Raw genomic sequence first — 14,941 nt, forward strand, 5'->3', positions numbered from 1 at the left:
TCATACATGCGTTGCAAATCATATTATCTTTGTAATTGATGAGCTTCTGTACCCAGTCAACCAATACTATAAATAAAGTATGATCTTTGGCATGTTTGTAAAGGTAACTGCAGACACCAATACCAAATCATAATACTGTATCTTAATGAGCTGAACAGCTCACAGACCAGTTACACAGGCTGAGGAAGTACATCTGAGTGACAAGACACTTAAAGCAAAGATTGTGAAAGACGTGTAGTACACAGACATAACTTACTGACATCTAGCAATTTTCTGTTACAGATGACAAAAACCTTGCAAAAGTAACCTAGTCTGGGCTCTAGCTTATGTTAGTCACATGTTCCAAGGCACTGGCATCGGTCTTGTCAGACACTATATAATTTGTTAAGCAATCTTGTAGGAAAAAAAGAAACACTCAAACTGATCGCCTGTGGCAGCAACTAATGAATTAGGTAGTGGTAAGAATAACATCACAATGATGATGACAGGAAATTTGGCATTGGTCATTAATATTCAAAGAGCACTAATGTAAGAATGGTGTTGCCCTCATGCAAGTAACATAAAACTATTGTTGGAAAAACAGGCTGACAGCTGAAGGTAAAGGTCACAAAACATTCTTTGTGTTACACTGCCGCAACTCTCCCTCTAAGCAATATATGGACAAATTAAAAAACATAAGGAATGTTAACTTGAAAATGTTTCTTCTCATATACCAAGTTAATACTATGATGAGTTGGAGGCTGCACAAGAATAAAATACATACTAAAACTCACCTTCCAAAGGCATTAAAAAGTGCAACTATTTCTTGTCTTGTTAGCTGAAAATTATAGGATGGTCCACTTGAAGGCAAGCTTTCTATCTGCTTCTCTGAGAAAAGAATCTTCAGAGCAGTCCCTAAGCCTTGGGTCTGCAAGAATTACACAAATAAATCAGTAAATAAATGTTCAATAATTACTTCATCAGTCTAAGAACTCTGTTCTTCAGCATTAAGTTACACTAGGTCTAAAACCATGGGTATTCACAAACTTCTGCAGGCAAGGTTCACAAAGTTGGAGCTGTTGCAGAATAAAAGTGCCACACCACAGCCCTACAGAATACAAAAATACACAAGGTTTGTTGAGTAACACCAGAACAATGTTACTCTCTGCATACTGTACCTCTCAACCTGCATATAACTGATAATAGGAAAAAAGGCCTTTGAAAAACAGGAACATCCAGCTAAAAATCTGGACATCTAATTACACAAAAATTGAATATTAAATAGCACATAACTCTTAGCACTCAAACATGTTAAAAAAAACCAAAGCTATAGAAGCTTGAACGCAGCTCTCAACTTCCACAATTACACATACAAAGATGAAAACAAACAAGGATAATGATCAGAAATCAATGGCACTGTTTGAATATTAGCACTATCCACTCAAAGTTAATCAAATAAGAAAATATATATCAATATATATATATTCTGCAAAAAAGAAAGAATTCCAGAAATGCAGTGTCTTGCATCAGTGAAAGTAATCCTCACTTAGTGCATGCACAAAATCATTATTTATAAGTAATGGAACAAGATTTTAAGGCAAAGTCATGGACATCTCTGAAAATGGACACTTGAAGGTTACAAGTTTGTAGTACCCTTCTGCTGCCAGAACAACTACACAGGTGAAAAACAGTGACCTATTGCCTAAGGAGCTGGATGGTACAAGTAACAAACTCTTACGTTCATTGTGAATTTGCTCCTATTGTGTGGCCTGTAAACACTCAACTTGCAATAGAGGCTGATGTGCCACTATCATGCAGAACACTCAGTAGGACCATTGCAATAAAACATGTAAAATGCACCCACAGCACAATTAAAATGAAAAGCACATATCTTGCTGTCTTCGTGCACCTCTGCAAGCAGGTTGCACTTGTCCTGGTTCTATTATTTCTTAAAAGAAAAACACACGCACACGAAGTGTCAGTGTGCTTTTGTGCATTTATATCTCTGATGAAGATTATGCAGTCTTCTAATAAGTAGGATGGAAACATTCCTCCCAGTGATGATTTCTAAACCCTGATGCCTTGTTGCATGTTTTACAAGAATCCCCTCACACCAAAAACATGACGTGTTTATTACACACATTGCATACGTTACCAATGTTGTACATTCTGCAGCTCTCCAGCAGGAGGGTCTGCATCTGACTCTACTCTCTGCACTGTAGGAATATATACCATACTGAGAACGTGCAATCCATTTCTCCAAGATGCCCAGAAATCGCAGCCTGTCATTAACACAAATCTGTTCCTGAAATCAAAATCAAGGCACTCTCACATCCCAAACAGGATTCATCATGCATCTCGAAATGTTTGGCTAATCACGTCTACAAAACCCCCTGAGCTAGAGCACTGGAAAAAGACTTAATGAATCAGTATCTGTACAAAGCCATAACATCTACAGGTACAATAACCTGACATTAGAAAATAGACACAAAAGCAGAGTAGAGAAAACTGCCCATGTTAGCAAAAACAAATTAGTATATCACCATCAAATGTTTTAAATGAGGCAGGAGTACCATCCCAAAATGTCACAGAATGCACTGAAATATCTTTACTTTCATATACATTCATATTAGAACAGCATCTGTTAGAATAGCAGGCTTCTTTCGTCCTGTCTTTGTTACTACTGAAACTGTAAACTGAACGTCTGTTCAGTACTAATGGTGCTTTTATTCATGGGTTTCCTTTGTAAATAAGCAGTGCTCAGTATAGCTAAGCTAGACATGTCAAAAAGGTTTACTTATTTAGGGAAAAAAGGCAAATGGGTATGCCCCCCTTACTGCAGAGTATTTTCCAGTAAGGTGGACAGTATATGTAATAATTACCCTCTGAATATTAGATACATAATGATAGGTTACATGTCAAACAAAAAAGATAAAACAAAAACTATGGAGAAAATATGGAATAACTGTTCAGAATGCAAAAAAGTGGTTACTGCTGAAAACCTCAGATACTCAACTGCGTGTCCACTGATCTGTGCTACAGCAATGTGCACTAAAAGTAACTTGTGTAAAGGCTTAATATCATTTAACACCCACAACATCTATGTTATGTCTTGAAACTTGTGACTAACAACTTTGTGGGCAAAGATCTCCAGATTCAGAAACTGTAGCGGACATACAGGATTACAGGTTCACAGTTCCATTTTTGGCATGAGGGTTAAGTCTGCAAAGCAGTCTAAATCAACTTTGATATTTTCCTAAAAAGACAGCGTCTTCCAGCCCTGACAATTCCAGAAGCATCATCCAGGCTACTTCACAGCTTGCATACCAGGGGGTAAGCAGCAGACAGACTATCACAAAATGGTTTGCAGAAAGAATGTATGCTGAAATCTCATATAGGTTAGGGACCCTGGTGAGTACTCTCCATGGAGATGTACGAATATGTCATACGAAGGGATCAAAGGTCCTCTGAGTACCCAAATGACCACAAGTTATCTGTCCATGTCTAGATAAATAAGTGATGAAAAACTTCAGTGTTAATTAAGGTGAGAGGAGTACAGCTTAATGCCCTACACATTAACTCCTAATTTAATAACAAATGAAAACTGGTAATTTACTACTGGAGGTAACTCACATAAAATATATGATTAAACTGGTACAGTACAGCCTCAGAATAAATCTAGCACACATTACAATCATCATCACATCCAAATCAAAGGTCACTCTTCTCTCCCACAAAATACTGGATTGTTTCCTTGTGAAGAGGGAGCCGCTACCTTTAGTGGAGGAGTTTTAGTATTTTGGGGGCTTTCTAACCAGAAAGAGTAGAGTGGAGAGGGAAATTCAACAGCCCATTTATTCCTGCCTGGTAGTCCCCAGTCAGGACATCCACTCTACACCAAGAGTCGGGTAAGTAAAGAGTGGGCCAGCTTGCATTCTCACTTTGCAAAGCATCCCCTCTCAGTGTCAGCGCCTCTGAGCTCCATTTAATGCTGCTCTTCAAGGGGAAACATGCCTTTACATGTTTAATTCCCCAAGGCTTACTGAGTGACTTGTGCACATTAGCACGGGCTCAAGAGGTTCTAGCTCCATGAGCTGAAAACCTAGTACTCCCACAAGCTATTACCCATATGGCAGAAAGTACAGTTGTGTAAGTAAGCTTCCCATAACAGTAGATGTTCAATTAAATCACTGCTGCAATAGCCTATGCTATATGGGTTATATCCTGACTAGGATACAACAGCTGGACAGTCTTCCAAAGCCTTGGACTCCTCTCCAGCTGCAGAGACTTCTGGTTACATGCCTATGCTATATGGGTTATATCCTGACTAGGATACAACAGCTGGACAGTCTTCCAAAGCCTTGGACTCCTCTCCAGCTGCACAGAGACTTCTGGTTACATGTGCTCCAAGTGGAGAAAACCAGTAACCTCCATGCCAAAAGCTTCAGGACTTTCTTGCCAGCTGGAAAACAGAGGCTATGGTCCTGATAAGAAAGGTAAAGTTAGATATGGATATACAAAATCCTTACCCTAGCATAAACATGGACACCAGAAAGGGGTATGGAGGGAGGGAGTGGCTACTGCAGCAGTGATTGAACAGAACATCTACTGTTATGGCAAGTATACTTAAACAACTGCACTATTTTAATTCATAAATCACTGCTACATTGGCCCAAGCTATACTGTACAATACTAGAACTTACACATGGCCCTAGCAAAGTGTGTTCTAATCTTGGAAAAAGAATCTAGTTTGAAGCACTTTGTGAAGATATGTATAGAGGATGAAGGAAATGCCTCTGGAATGCTTCTAGAGTCCATCCTTTTTGAAAAAGCCATACAGAAGCAGCCAAGGCCCTTGCAGAATGAGCCTTGACCCTGCCAAGAAGTGTCTTACTATTCTGGGAATTAAAAAAAAAAAAAAAAAATATATAGCAAGGGATAGCCATCTGGAAATACAAAAAGAAAAAAAAAAAGGGTAACAGGTCAAAGAAGACAACTTTCATAGGCAATAAACAGCTGTCTGGCTTTCCAGAAGGTTTAGTTATCAAGATATCCGAGATGCCTCTGGTCTTTCATATTCCTCTATTAAGGTTCATATGTCAGCCATTTCAGCCTACCCATCCATCTGTCCATCTGCAATCCCTTTCCGATCTTTGCACATAGGGTCGGGGTGACACTTCAAGAATGACAATACTGCCATACAGAGCTGTTGTCATATTGGGAAATTATCCCATATAATGTATACCCTACTGGAAATAATCAGCTTAAGAAGAATTCTCTCTCTCTGTGTTTTTAGGTTCAGGAAAGAAGACTGGAAGATGGATGGTTAGACAATGTAAACTCAAATCAATGTAGTCACAAATGTGGGATTTATTCTCAAAGAAACACTGTCTTTATGGAGTATCAAATAAGGTTGACCTACCATACAAATCTGAAGCTCAGATGCTCTGCTTGCAGATATCATGGCAATCACTAATACTGTTTTTCAAATAATGAACCATAAATCAATCTGATGAGCTGGTTCAAAAGGAGCTAGTTAAGCTCCCAGGCAAGTACCACTTGTTTTCTAGCTGAGCTCATATGCAAAACCCCTTTCAAGAAAAGCTTGTCCAAAGACTGGTAAAAGGGGAGGATCCATGTGCAGACATGCTGAAATGGCTGACAGATGAACCATGATAGAGGAATATGAAAGGTTAGAGGTGAACAAACATTGAAAAAAAAAACAGTGGTACACAAACTCTGAATTGGCCCTGGCTCTTCATGAAACACCAACTAGCAAATCTTCTCCACTTACCAAAATAAGAATTTCTAGTAGCAGGTTTCTTTGCTTCCTTTAGCAGCTGTTGCATGCCCTCAGGAAAAAAGTGCCTAAAAGGTATTAAAACTGAATAATCTAGGCAGTCAATTATAGTTGTTGAAACTGGGATGTATCGAAAACCATTCGTCTTCTGTGAGTAGATCAATTGTGTAAGGAAGCTTGTGCCAATTGCCCTTGGCCACTAAAATGATTCTTGGAGAGTCCTTCTGAATCTTCAGAATGACCTTGATATCAAAGGAAAGGGTGGAAAGTCATACAGGAACACTCCTGACAGGAGAATGAAACAGCATCTGTTTTTCAGGCTTGCTTGCAAGAAATTCTAGTGCAGAACTTCTGTTGTCTATTTTGAAAGGAGGTAAACAGATCTACATGAGTTTTCCACAACTGGATTAAATAGTGGAAGAATCCCTCATTAAATTTCCATCAGTGATGGTCTTGTCCTGGTCCTGCTCTGCTTGTCTGCTGCAAATTTAGCTCTGACAGGAAGTAAGAAGCTTGGAGGGTTAAAGTGCTGAACTGTTACCTCCTAAGCCACCATTGCTAGCTTGCAAAGGGTGCAAGATATGGTACCCTCCTGTATGTTCATGTAACACATCACTGTGGTGTTGGCTATTATCACCACTGGCCCAAGAGACCAAAGGTAATGCAGAGAATTGAGAGCATAAATAACAGCTGACATCTCTGATAATGACATGCTTTGACCTGTCCTGGTTTTTCCATAGATCTTACACTAACAATGTTTGTAGTGAAAACATTTTGAACTTTGGAACTTTGACAAAAAGGCAATGGTCTCTAAGAGGGTATTCTTTAGCACCAGAAAAATTCTTGAATAAAAACCTTTTCTTCAATGATCTGGGGAACTGGTACTATGACTCCCAGAAAAAGCATTTGGTGGATGACTTGGGGAAACCAGGAAGTCTCATTTGAAGGATGAGGGGGGATACCCTTGAAAGGAGGAAGCTTTTCCTATTTCCATCTGTAACCCTCCTGGCCATGTCTTAGAAGTAATTTATTAGAAGCATGTTTTTTTTTGCTTTTTGAAAAGGAACCAGAGTTTGCAGCAAAGGTTTTAGCAAACCTAGAGAAGGAGGGGTTAAAAAATCCAAGTAACCCCTTGATCAATTTCTCTTTTTCATCAAACTATTTGGGTACCTGAATACCAGAAGGGCCTCCTTATCCAAAGCAGAATTTAAAATTTCAGACTCCTCATCTTCAAAAAAAAAAAACTTGTGTATGCACCCAAGCAAACTATCTCACAACACAAGCAGAAGATGCTGCCACAGACAAAGTCATCACAGTTATAAGAACACTTTAAAGAATGTTTAGTTACCTGGGAAACAGAAGCAATTAAAGAAATCAAACATGACCTACTTTCTGAATATGAAGAACTGGCAGTAATGTTCCTCAAAATGTCAAAAGAAGCCAACATATACTTTATTATAATATGCAAGTCTGATAATTTAGAATTGTAAAGACTAAAGTAGCAAAAGAATACGTTATCTTCCCAAATCTATTACAAGCTTCTCCAGCCTTAAAAAAAACTTTACTGAATTATCACTTGTGACACAGGCAAACTTAAATTTATATAAAACCATATTAACAAGTTCAGATTTACAAACATTGTACATCGCATATATCATTATACGTCTTATAATCTAAGCAACCTTACATAACTTACTCAATTTCCTGCAATCTCTTAAACCTCATTCCTTCTGCAAAACATTTTTTCTGCATGTACTGTTCCCACAATTTCCATTTTTTTCTTATGTATCCTACCACTCTCTAAAGACCCCGCTTTCTGTTCTTTTAACTCTGTTACAATATTCACTGCATCAAGTATAATTGCTTTAGATTTTGATTTGCATTTTCTAGTAATTGCTTTTTTGGCAGCCAACAGAATTAAACTTAAAAAGGCTTTACTATGTCTAGGCAATTCAGATGCTGTATCCCAGCTCAACAAAATAACTTCTTTAGTTACACTCATTTGCTCGCTCAGTATTTCTGATAGATTACTCTGTAGGTAATTTAAAATTCTGCCAACTCATTACACTCTTAAAACATATGTTCACAGTTATCACTTTCTTTGCCACCACACCTCCAACATTTACCAAATACCTGCGGAAAATTTCTTTTGAGACAGCTTGAGGTATAAATGTATCAATGCAAACACTTCCAGGTAAAAGTCCTAAGTTTTCTAATTACTGTTCCAAACTTATGAGCCACATGTATGCAATTCACAAAGAAATAATAGGAGGACATACCTAACCTCTCTTCCCAATTTTTTCTGATCTCTTCACATAGATTTTTATACTGTGCAATATTTATATGCCCTACTAATTATCCCTTTTTAACCGCAGCTTCTGTTCTAGATGCAACTAAACTTAGCCAGTGCAGGTTTTCATTTAGGATTCCCCTATCCCTTTCTCTTTGCCTATAATCTGATATCAATCTCTGCTAGGGAAGGCAATTACTAGCATGCAATCGAAATGTCTTCTTGGCCTCTTCCCATCCTATTACCAGTCTCTCTCTAATTATCTGTTCCCAATACCTTGATTCCTTTGCCATCTTTCTACAGTAAGCCCTAACTGCCTCTCGTATATTCACCGTACCCCTAACTGCACTCATCCCTACCATCAAAATCTCCTTTCTCCATTCCTGTGTTAGCTTAGTACTTAGTATACCTTCTGCTACTGAGATGTCCCTTTCTGGTTCCATTAGGTACAAACCTGTATCGTCTGCAAATAAAGCCAACTTTTCTTGAAGACCATACCAAGTAAATTCTTGAATTTCTGAATTGTCAATGGTTCTAAATAAAATGCAAATAACAAAGGAAAAGGAGGACACACCTGCCTGGTTCCTCTGTTTAGGTCAAAAACACACCCTCCCACTGTGAATTTTGACTCCGATCATTCATATATCCTTCAAATTAACCTTATTATTGTATCAGGAAATGCAAATGTTTCCATTGCCCTACTCAAAATCCTAGCTTACTCTGTCAATTGCTTTCTACGCTTCATGACCCACCAATAACTGCAGTACTTTCTTACACTCCCCTCGGGATAATCATTGTTCTATTAATATTGCCAAATTTTTGCCTCCCGTCCACAAAAACACACTGGTCCATTTCTAACAATTTTGGCAGTACCTCTGCTGTTATTTTAGCCATTACAGGCAAACACTTTATAATCATGGTTAAAATTTGAAATGGGTCTATATGAAGCTGGATCAGATGGGTCTTTATCATCTTTAGGTATTACAGCCATCAAAGTTTTCCAAGATGTTGGTTCCTCCCCTCCTTTTAAAATACTGAAACAAAACCTTTGAGATCTTTGTCACTTTCTTCCATCCGAAGTTTCAAACTCTTTCACCGGAATAGCATCGATTCCTGGAAACTTCCCAGTGTTTATATCTCATCATCTCCTATTTTAACTGTTAGTTGTTGAGCCTCAACTACATCTAACAATGGCACATTTAAGTCTTCTATAAATATATCCATATGTGCTTTTTCTTGATTTCCTCACTTCTCTGCTTTATACAAATTTTCAGAAAATTTCACAAGTATCTCCAATATCTCTACAGGATATGCAGTTATTTTTTCTTGCTATAGGCTCCATAAGTTGGCAAAAACCCTTTCCATTTTCTGTTGTCCAAGTCATTAAGTTTTCCCTCCTTCCTTGTCAGAGAGAGAGAGAGAGAGAATTAGTATTAACTTATTTTTTTGTAGCAGTAAGATTTGGCACAGAAATAGCTGTAAGAAAAGAAGTTTGATGAGGAAGCAAATACAAGACTAAGGAGCTTTATAAAGTCCGTCTGCTTTTTTAGGGTCTGCAGGTTGACTGTTAGGCACGTGGAAGCAATATCAATAACATTCTCCAAAGCTGGTAAAACAGGATGAATAGTAGCAGGCTGTGGAAATTCAGCTTGTAATAAATCAGCATTTTATCAAAGAAGCTGGATAATCAATCTGGTCCAACCAAAACATCTTACTAATTCTAAAAATGGTTAGAGAAAATGAAAACTACCCCACTGGAAACTTGGAGGAAATACTTTCCTCAGAGTTCGAATCAGGTACTTTGCAAAAAGGCATCATCTAGTTTCTTCTGCCAGTTTCTTTCCTGATCAGTTAGAGATTCCTCAGAAGCGCCTCAAAAATTCTAGTCATTCTTCAGAGATTTTTAACGCCTGCAATAACCTTGAGCCAAGCATATAAACACTTCTGTATCTACAGAAAACAAAGTCTGAGGAAGATAAATGTTTAATGTTCTGTCTCTCTCTTTTTTTTCTTTTTTAAATACATCCTTAGAAAGAAACAGACTTCTACATGGAGCTTCATCTTGGGGACCAGGTGTATTAGCCCAGATATGCAGGGATGCACCTCCTGCTCCCTCCTCCTCCCAGACCAACAAAACTGGCTCTCCCATACCCACCAAAGGCACCTGAACAGCTGCAGAGGATGTGACGGACTGCCAGACTATGTACACCAGAGGGATCCAGTGAACAGTCTGAGGTCCAGTAATGGCCACAGCAGAGTCAGACATCTTGAGCTGAGGCACAGACTGAGCCTGCTGTTTGGACAAGAGCTCCCTTACAGTTTTTTTCTTAGATCCAGAGGAAGGTGGAACCATGGACGTTGAATGCTATTTCAAGGAGTCTAATCCCTGGTTACTGTCTCTAGAGTGAGTCAGTGACAGGTAAGTTCTCAAAAGTAGTGTTCAAAAGCAAAATACATTACACTTCCAAAATACACTTGCCCCCAATAAAACAAAGCAAGTCCCACAAAATAATCATAATCTTTTTCATAAAAAAATGCTCATAACAGGTCCAGTGGCAGCCATCTTAGAGGTGGTATCAGCAGAATCATAGGCACATTTCAAACAGTGGGTAGCCACGTGAGACACAGAAGACACCAAGTTACACAAAGCAGATTACACCCTCTCTACCAGAAAGAGAAGCCAAAATATTCCTTATACTCTATCAAGAGACAAGAATAAACTTTAACAAATGAGCCTGACAAATGAAAATTCTAAAAACAAGTGCTGCAGAAGAAAACATTTTTATTTTGCAAATTTATCAAAAGCCTTCCCATCCATGTCAGAAGAGCAGGAGAGATTAGTATTAACCATATGTTTAACAGCAGCTGGATTCAGTAAAGCAATAGCTGCCGGCACTTTAGTCTATCTACCTTTTTTGGGGGGCACTTTAGTATAGCTACCTTTTTAGGGGGAGGAGGCAGCATGCTGGCTATGACAAAAACATCCTCCAAAGCACCAGAACATGAGGAAAAGGAGTAGGTTCGGGAAATTCCAGTTGTAACAAATCATAATACTTTCCAAGGGAGTAAAAAAAAATCATAGTTTCCCATTGAAACAGATTCATTCTAGAAATAGGTTCCGAGAAAGACAATCCTTAAAGTACTGGTCGTAGCCAATCTCTCCTCAGAATCTGAGTAAGAATACAGTCCAGACAACACAATCTGCATCTTCAGAATCATTTTCAGGTCCAAACTCTTGAATCTCTTCAGAAAATGAAGAATCCCTTTTTCTTTTACCAGAAACAGCCATAAAGGAAGGACCAAGAGCCTGCATTAAACCCTGAGCTAAGCCCAGTAAATTAAGCATGTCAAGGGAAACTGCAAAAGAAGCGAGTTTAAGTTTTTGTTTCTTTTTTTCTAAAGGAATTTCTGAATAAACAGGCACTTTTGCCAGAAAAAGCCTCCCTAGGGATGGGCACAGCTTCCTGGCTAAGCAGAATGGTATTATCTGACCCTTCTCCAAGGACAAACAAGAGTGCCTCTCCCTTGCTTGCCAGGGGCACTCCAACAGCAGCACAGGAGTCTAACAGACCAGCAGGACCCAAGGAAAGGGATTAATGGTTTGAGGAACCAGCTTTGGCCACATCAGTCACCCACCTGTGACTGAGGCATTTTATCAGCCTGTTGTGGTGAAAAGGCTTTTAACCATCCTTTTCTTTTTGTGGCTGGAAGAAGGTGCAACATGAAATGGTAGGATGTTCCATGGATAAGCTGAAACAAAGTAAGTGCCTGATTCCCCCAGAAATCTGGCAGCAATAGTCTGTAAAAGAGGCATGTTGTATAAAAAAGTAATGTTTCCCCATTGTGACACAGTAAAAGGCACTTTAAACACTTACCCAGCCCCCAAAAGTAAAACACCACAACCTGTACCAAGTTTTACAACAAAAGTAAAAGTAATGCTTTCATTTAAGTGTGCAAAAGTCACATGACAGTTATTAAAAACAGTTTCTCCTACCTTATTTAAATAATTTTTACAGAAAAAGTACATTTTCCATCATGAAAAGTATAGTGGAATCTGCTCAGCAGCAGAAGAATGCTCTCTTCAGCAGCAGGGAAGCTCTGAAGGGCTTTTTGCCCAAACCTGACTTTCAGCTGACTAATGTATTGGGCACATGAAAGGTGCCCTGAAAGTTTTGGAAGCTGGCCAGCTGTACATCCTTAGCAGGACATAACTCATATAGCTTTGGATAGTGGAGCACTGGTCCTTATGAAGGACAGTTATCTTTTGGCCTCAAAGTTTTCTGCAACTCAAGCTCCTCCTCTAACCTTCCCAATATTCCTTTCTCTCTCACTTATCCAGGTCAAGGTTGCCAGCTCACAGCTAAAGAACAAGGACTTCAAAAATATCCCAGACTAATTATAGTAGTAGCATGTTCTCCTTTGAAGCATACCCTCAGGAGGGTTGACTAGGTCAAAGCAGAGAGGGGCATTTGAGATCTGGTGGGGGGCAGGTATGTTGAAGTGGATGGATATGTATTAAGATTTATCATTATTACAGCTGAATAACTTTTGTAAGTTACATGATCCAGTCAGTTTACTTCAAAAAACCCACAGAATTCCCTGCTATATATCTTGGGTGGAATTGTGACAGAATATCACACAGAAAGGTGTCTCTAAACGTACACCTAGATCTTGAGATCACATCTAGTTTATAGTGTATTACAAACTACCACCCCATTAGCCTGACAAGCCTGGTCTGCAAGGCCATGGAACGTATCATTGTGGAACTCAAACAAAGACATTGGTAATCTTCAAACTCTGGACCCTACCCACTTTGGATTTGTAAAAGGCATATCATGTCTCCTAAACCTGATTGACTTCTTTGAAGCAGTCACCAAAGCCATAGATGAGGGTAAAATGGTTCACACAGCTTATCTAGATCTCGCCAAGGCTTTCAACACCATCCCCCACTATGGAATTATAGATAAGCTCACTAAACTAGGTATAAATCCCTATGTCACAAGATGGGTTGCCAACTGGCTCACGGACAGAACCCACACTGTGAAAGTAGCGGATTCCAAATCCGACATCAGACCAGTGATAAGTGGAGTACCACAGGGTTCAGTCCTGGGTCCTCTCCTGTTTGGTATCTACTTCTCTGAAGTGCAGGCCAACACAGAAGGTCTTTGCTAACAAAGTTTGCAGATGACTGCAAACTAGGAGCCATAATCGAAACTCCTAACGATGTGGACAAACTACAAAAGGGCCTCACTGAGACAGATACCTGGTGTCAAAGCCATGGCCTGAAGCTCAATGCCAAAAAGTGTATTGTCATCCCCTTTGGTAAAAACTCTGTACCCATGAACTGCCACATAGCTGGTAGTCTACTTAATGCCGAAAATGTGATAACAGACCTTGGGACACAGGTGGACAGTAGCCTCTCCTTTGATAATCACATTGCCACAGGGGTCAGGAAATCCTTCTACGTGGCTCATCTCATCACAAAAGGATTCTCATCCAGAAAAAAAGAGGTCATTGTTCCCCTCTACTCATCACTCATTAGACCCATTATAGAGTACAATGCCCCTTTTGGTATGTACCTCACAAGACATCTACAACAACTGGAAAGACCACAGAAATACCTCCCAAAGAGGATTACTGGCTTCAAACAGATGCCCTATGCAGACCGTCTCAAAAAACTACTGCTTTACTCCATCGCATATCGCCTACTCAGGGGCGATCTCTGCCTAACATACAAAGCTATGTCAAACCCAGAGCTGTTGGACATGCTCCACTTAAAGAAATCTCAATCCCTTCGAGCTACACGCTCTAGGGACCTAAACCTTGTCACCACAATAAACAGAACATACTGGAGGGATAGATTCCTGTCCCAGAGACTTCCCATACTCTGGAACAGACTACCTATGTCAAACAGAGCTCCTCATTAGCACTCTTGAAGAAAAATCCCAATGATTGGATGGGAAATTCACCCCGGGGATCACTTCTGTGGCTCTGCTCGACAGGGGCACAGGAAAATAATTTTCTTGGGTGGCGAAAGCCAGGGTACATTTTTTGGCTAGGCTTGTATGGGCCCTAGGGCCGATAGCCTAGTACCTACCTATGAACCTATGTGTGCAATGAAACCCATGCTACAGCTACACAAATATCAGCCACTGATAGATTCCTGACTAAAGCTAATATATAACTTGGTTTAACAGGAATCATTTAATTAATTACTTACATATCAGCAGGCTATTGCTGAAGTCTTTGGGGCAGAGCAATTTTGGAATTTTTTTGGTCTAATTTGTTTGGAGAAAAGGAAATGAAAAGCTGGTCATCTTTGCTAAAGCCATCAGTCCTATGTATGTGAAATATTAACCACCTGTGAACATCTTAGCTGTGTAGCTTATATATACCTCTGTTGGAATACTCTGGAAAGAATGCTGTCAAGATTAACTTTACTAAGATACAATTCTGAGGCTACCTAAGGAATAAGGTTTGTATATATCAATATCCTCTCCTTAAAAAATATTGGGTGAGGTGTACACAGCAGAAAAGGCAGAAAAGAACCTGCATTTCTGAAACCCTCCTAGATGATGTGATTGCAACTAAAAACAATGTTTACCAAGACAGATATTTGATGTCTGCTATCACTGCACATTCAAAGGGAGAATGTATCAACTTTTTCAGAATGAAAAATGAGACACTACAGAAGAGGGCGTTTGAAAGGAGGTCTCAGCAGGAAGGCACATCTAACGAAGGCCTTACAGAGTCTTTGTGCTGCTACAGCAGTTTAAAGTTGTGATGAAAGTTGGAAATGTGTGTTAGGTGTACCCGTATGGTAGAGAAACTACAGTCCTTATAAAAAATGCCTGCTAGAAACTAAATAGCAT

The 14,941-nt window shown here is 39.3% G+C and overlaps 1 protein-coding gene across 1 annotated transcript in view; it reads right to left on the reverse strand.

Moving 5' to 3' along the window:
• ERO1A (endoplasmic reticulum oxidoreductase 1 alpha) overlaps positions 1–14,941 on the reverse strand; it is a gene marked incomplete at its 5' end in the record, with an annotated part of 649,578 nt that overhangs the window by 137,212 nt on the left and 497,425 nt on the right. Inside the window, 1 exon segment of the mRNA XM_044074334.1 lies at positions 774–907. Within this exon segment, the coding sequence (XP_043930269.1) occupies positions 774–907 (134 nt within the window).

The sequence above is a fragment of the Protopterus annectens genome, chromosome 6.part0 (assembly GCF_019279795.1).
Source record: "Protopterus annectens isolate FY-2018-M chromosome 6.part0, PAN1.0, whole genome shotgun sequence".
Lineage (NCBI taxonomy): Eukaryota > Metazoa > Chordata > Ceratodontiformes > Protopteridae > Protopterus > Protopterus annectens.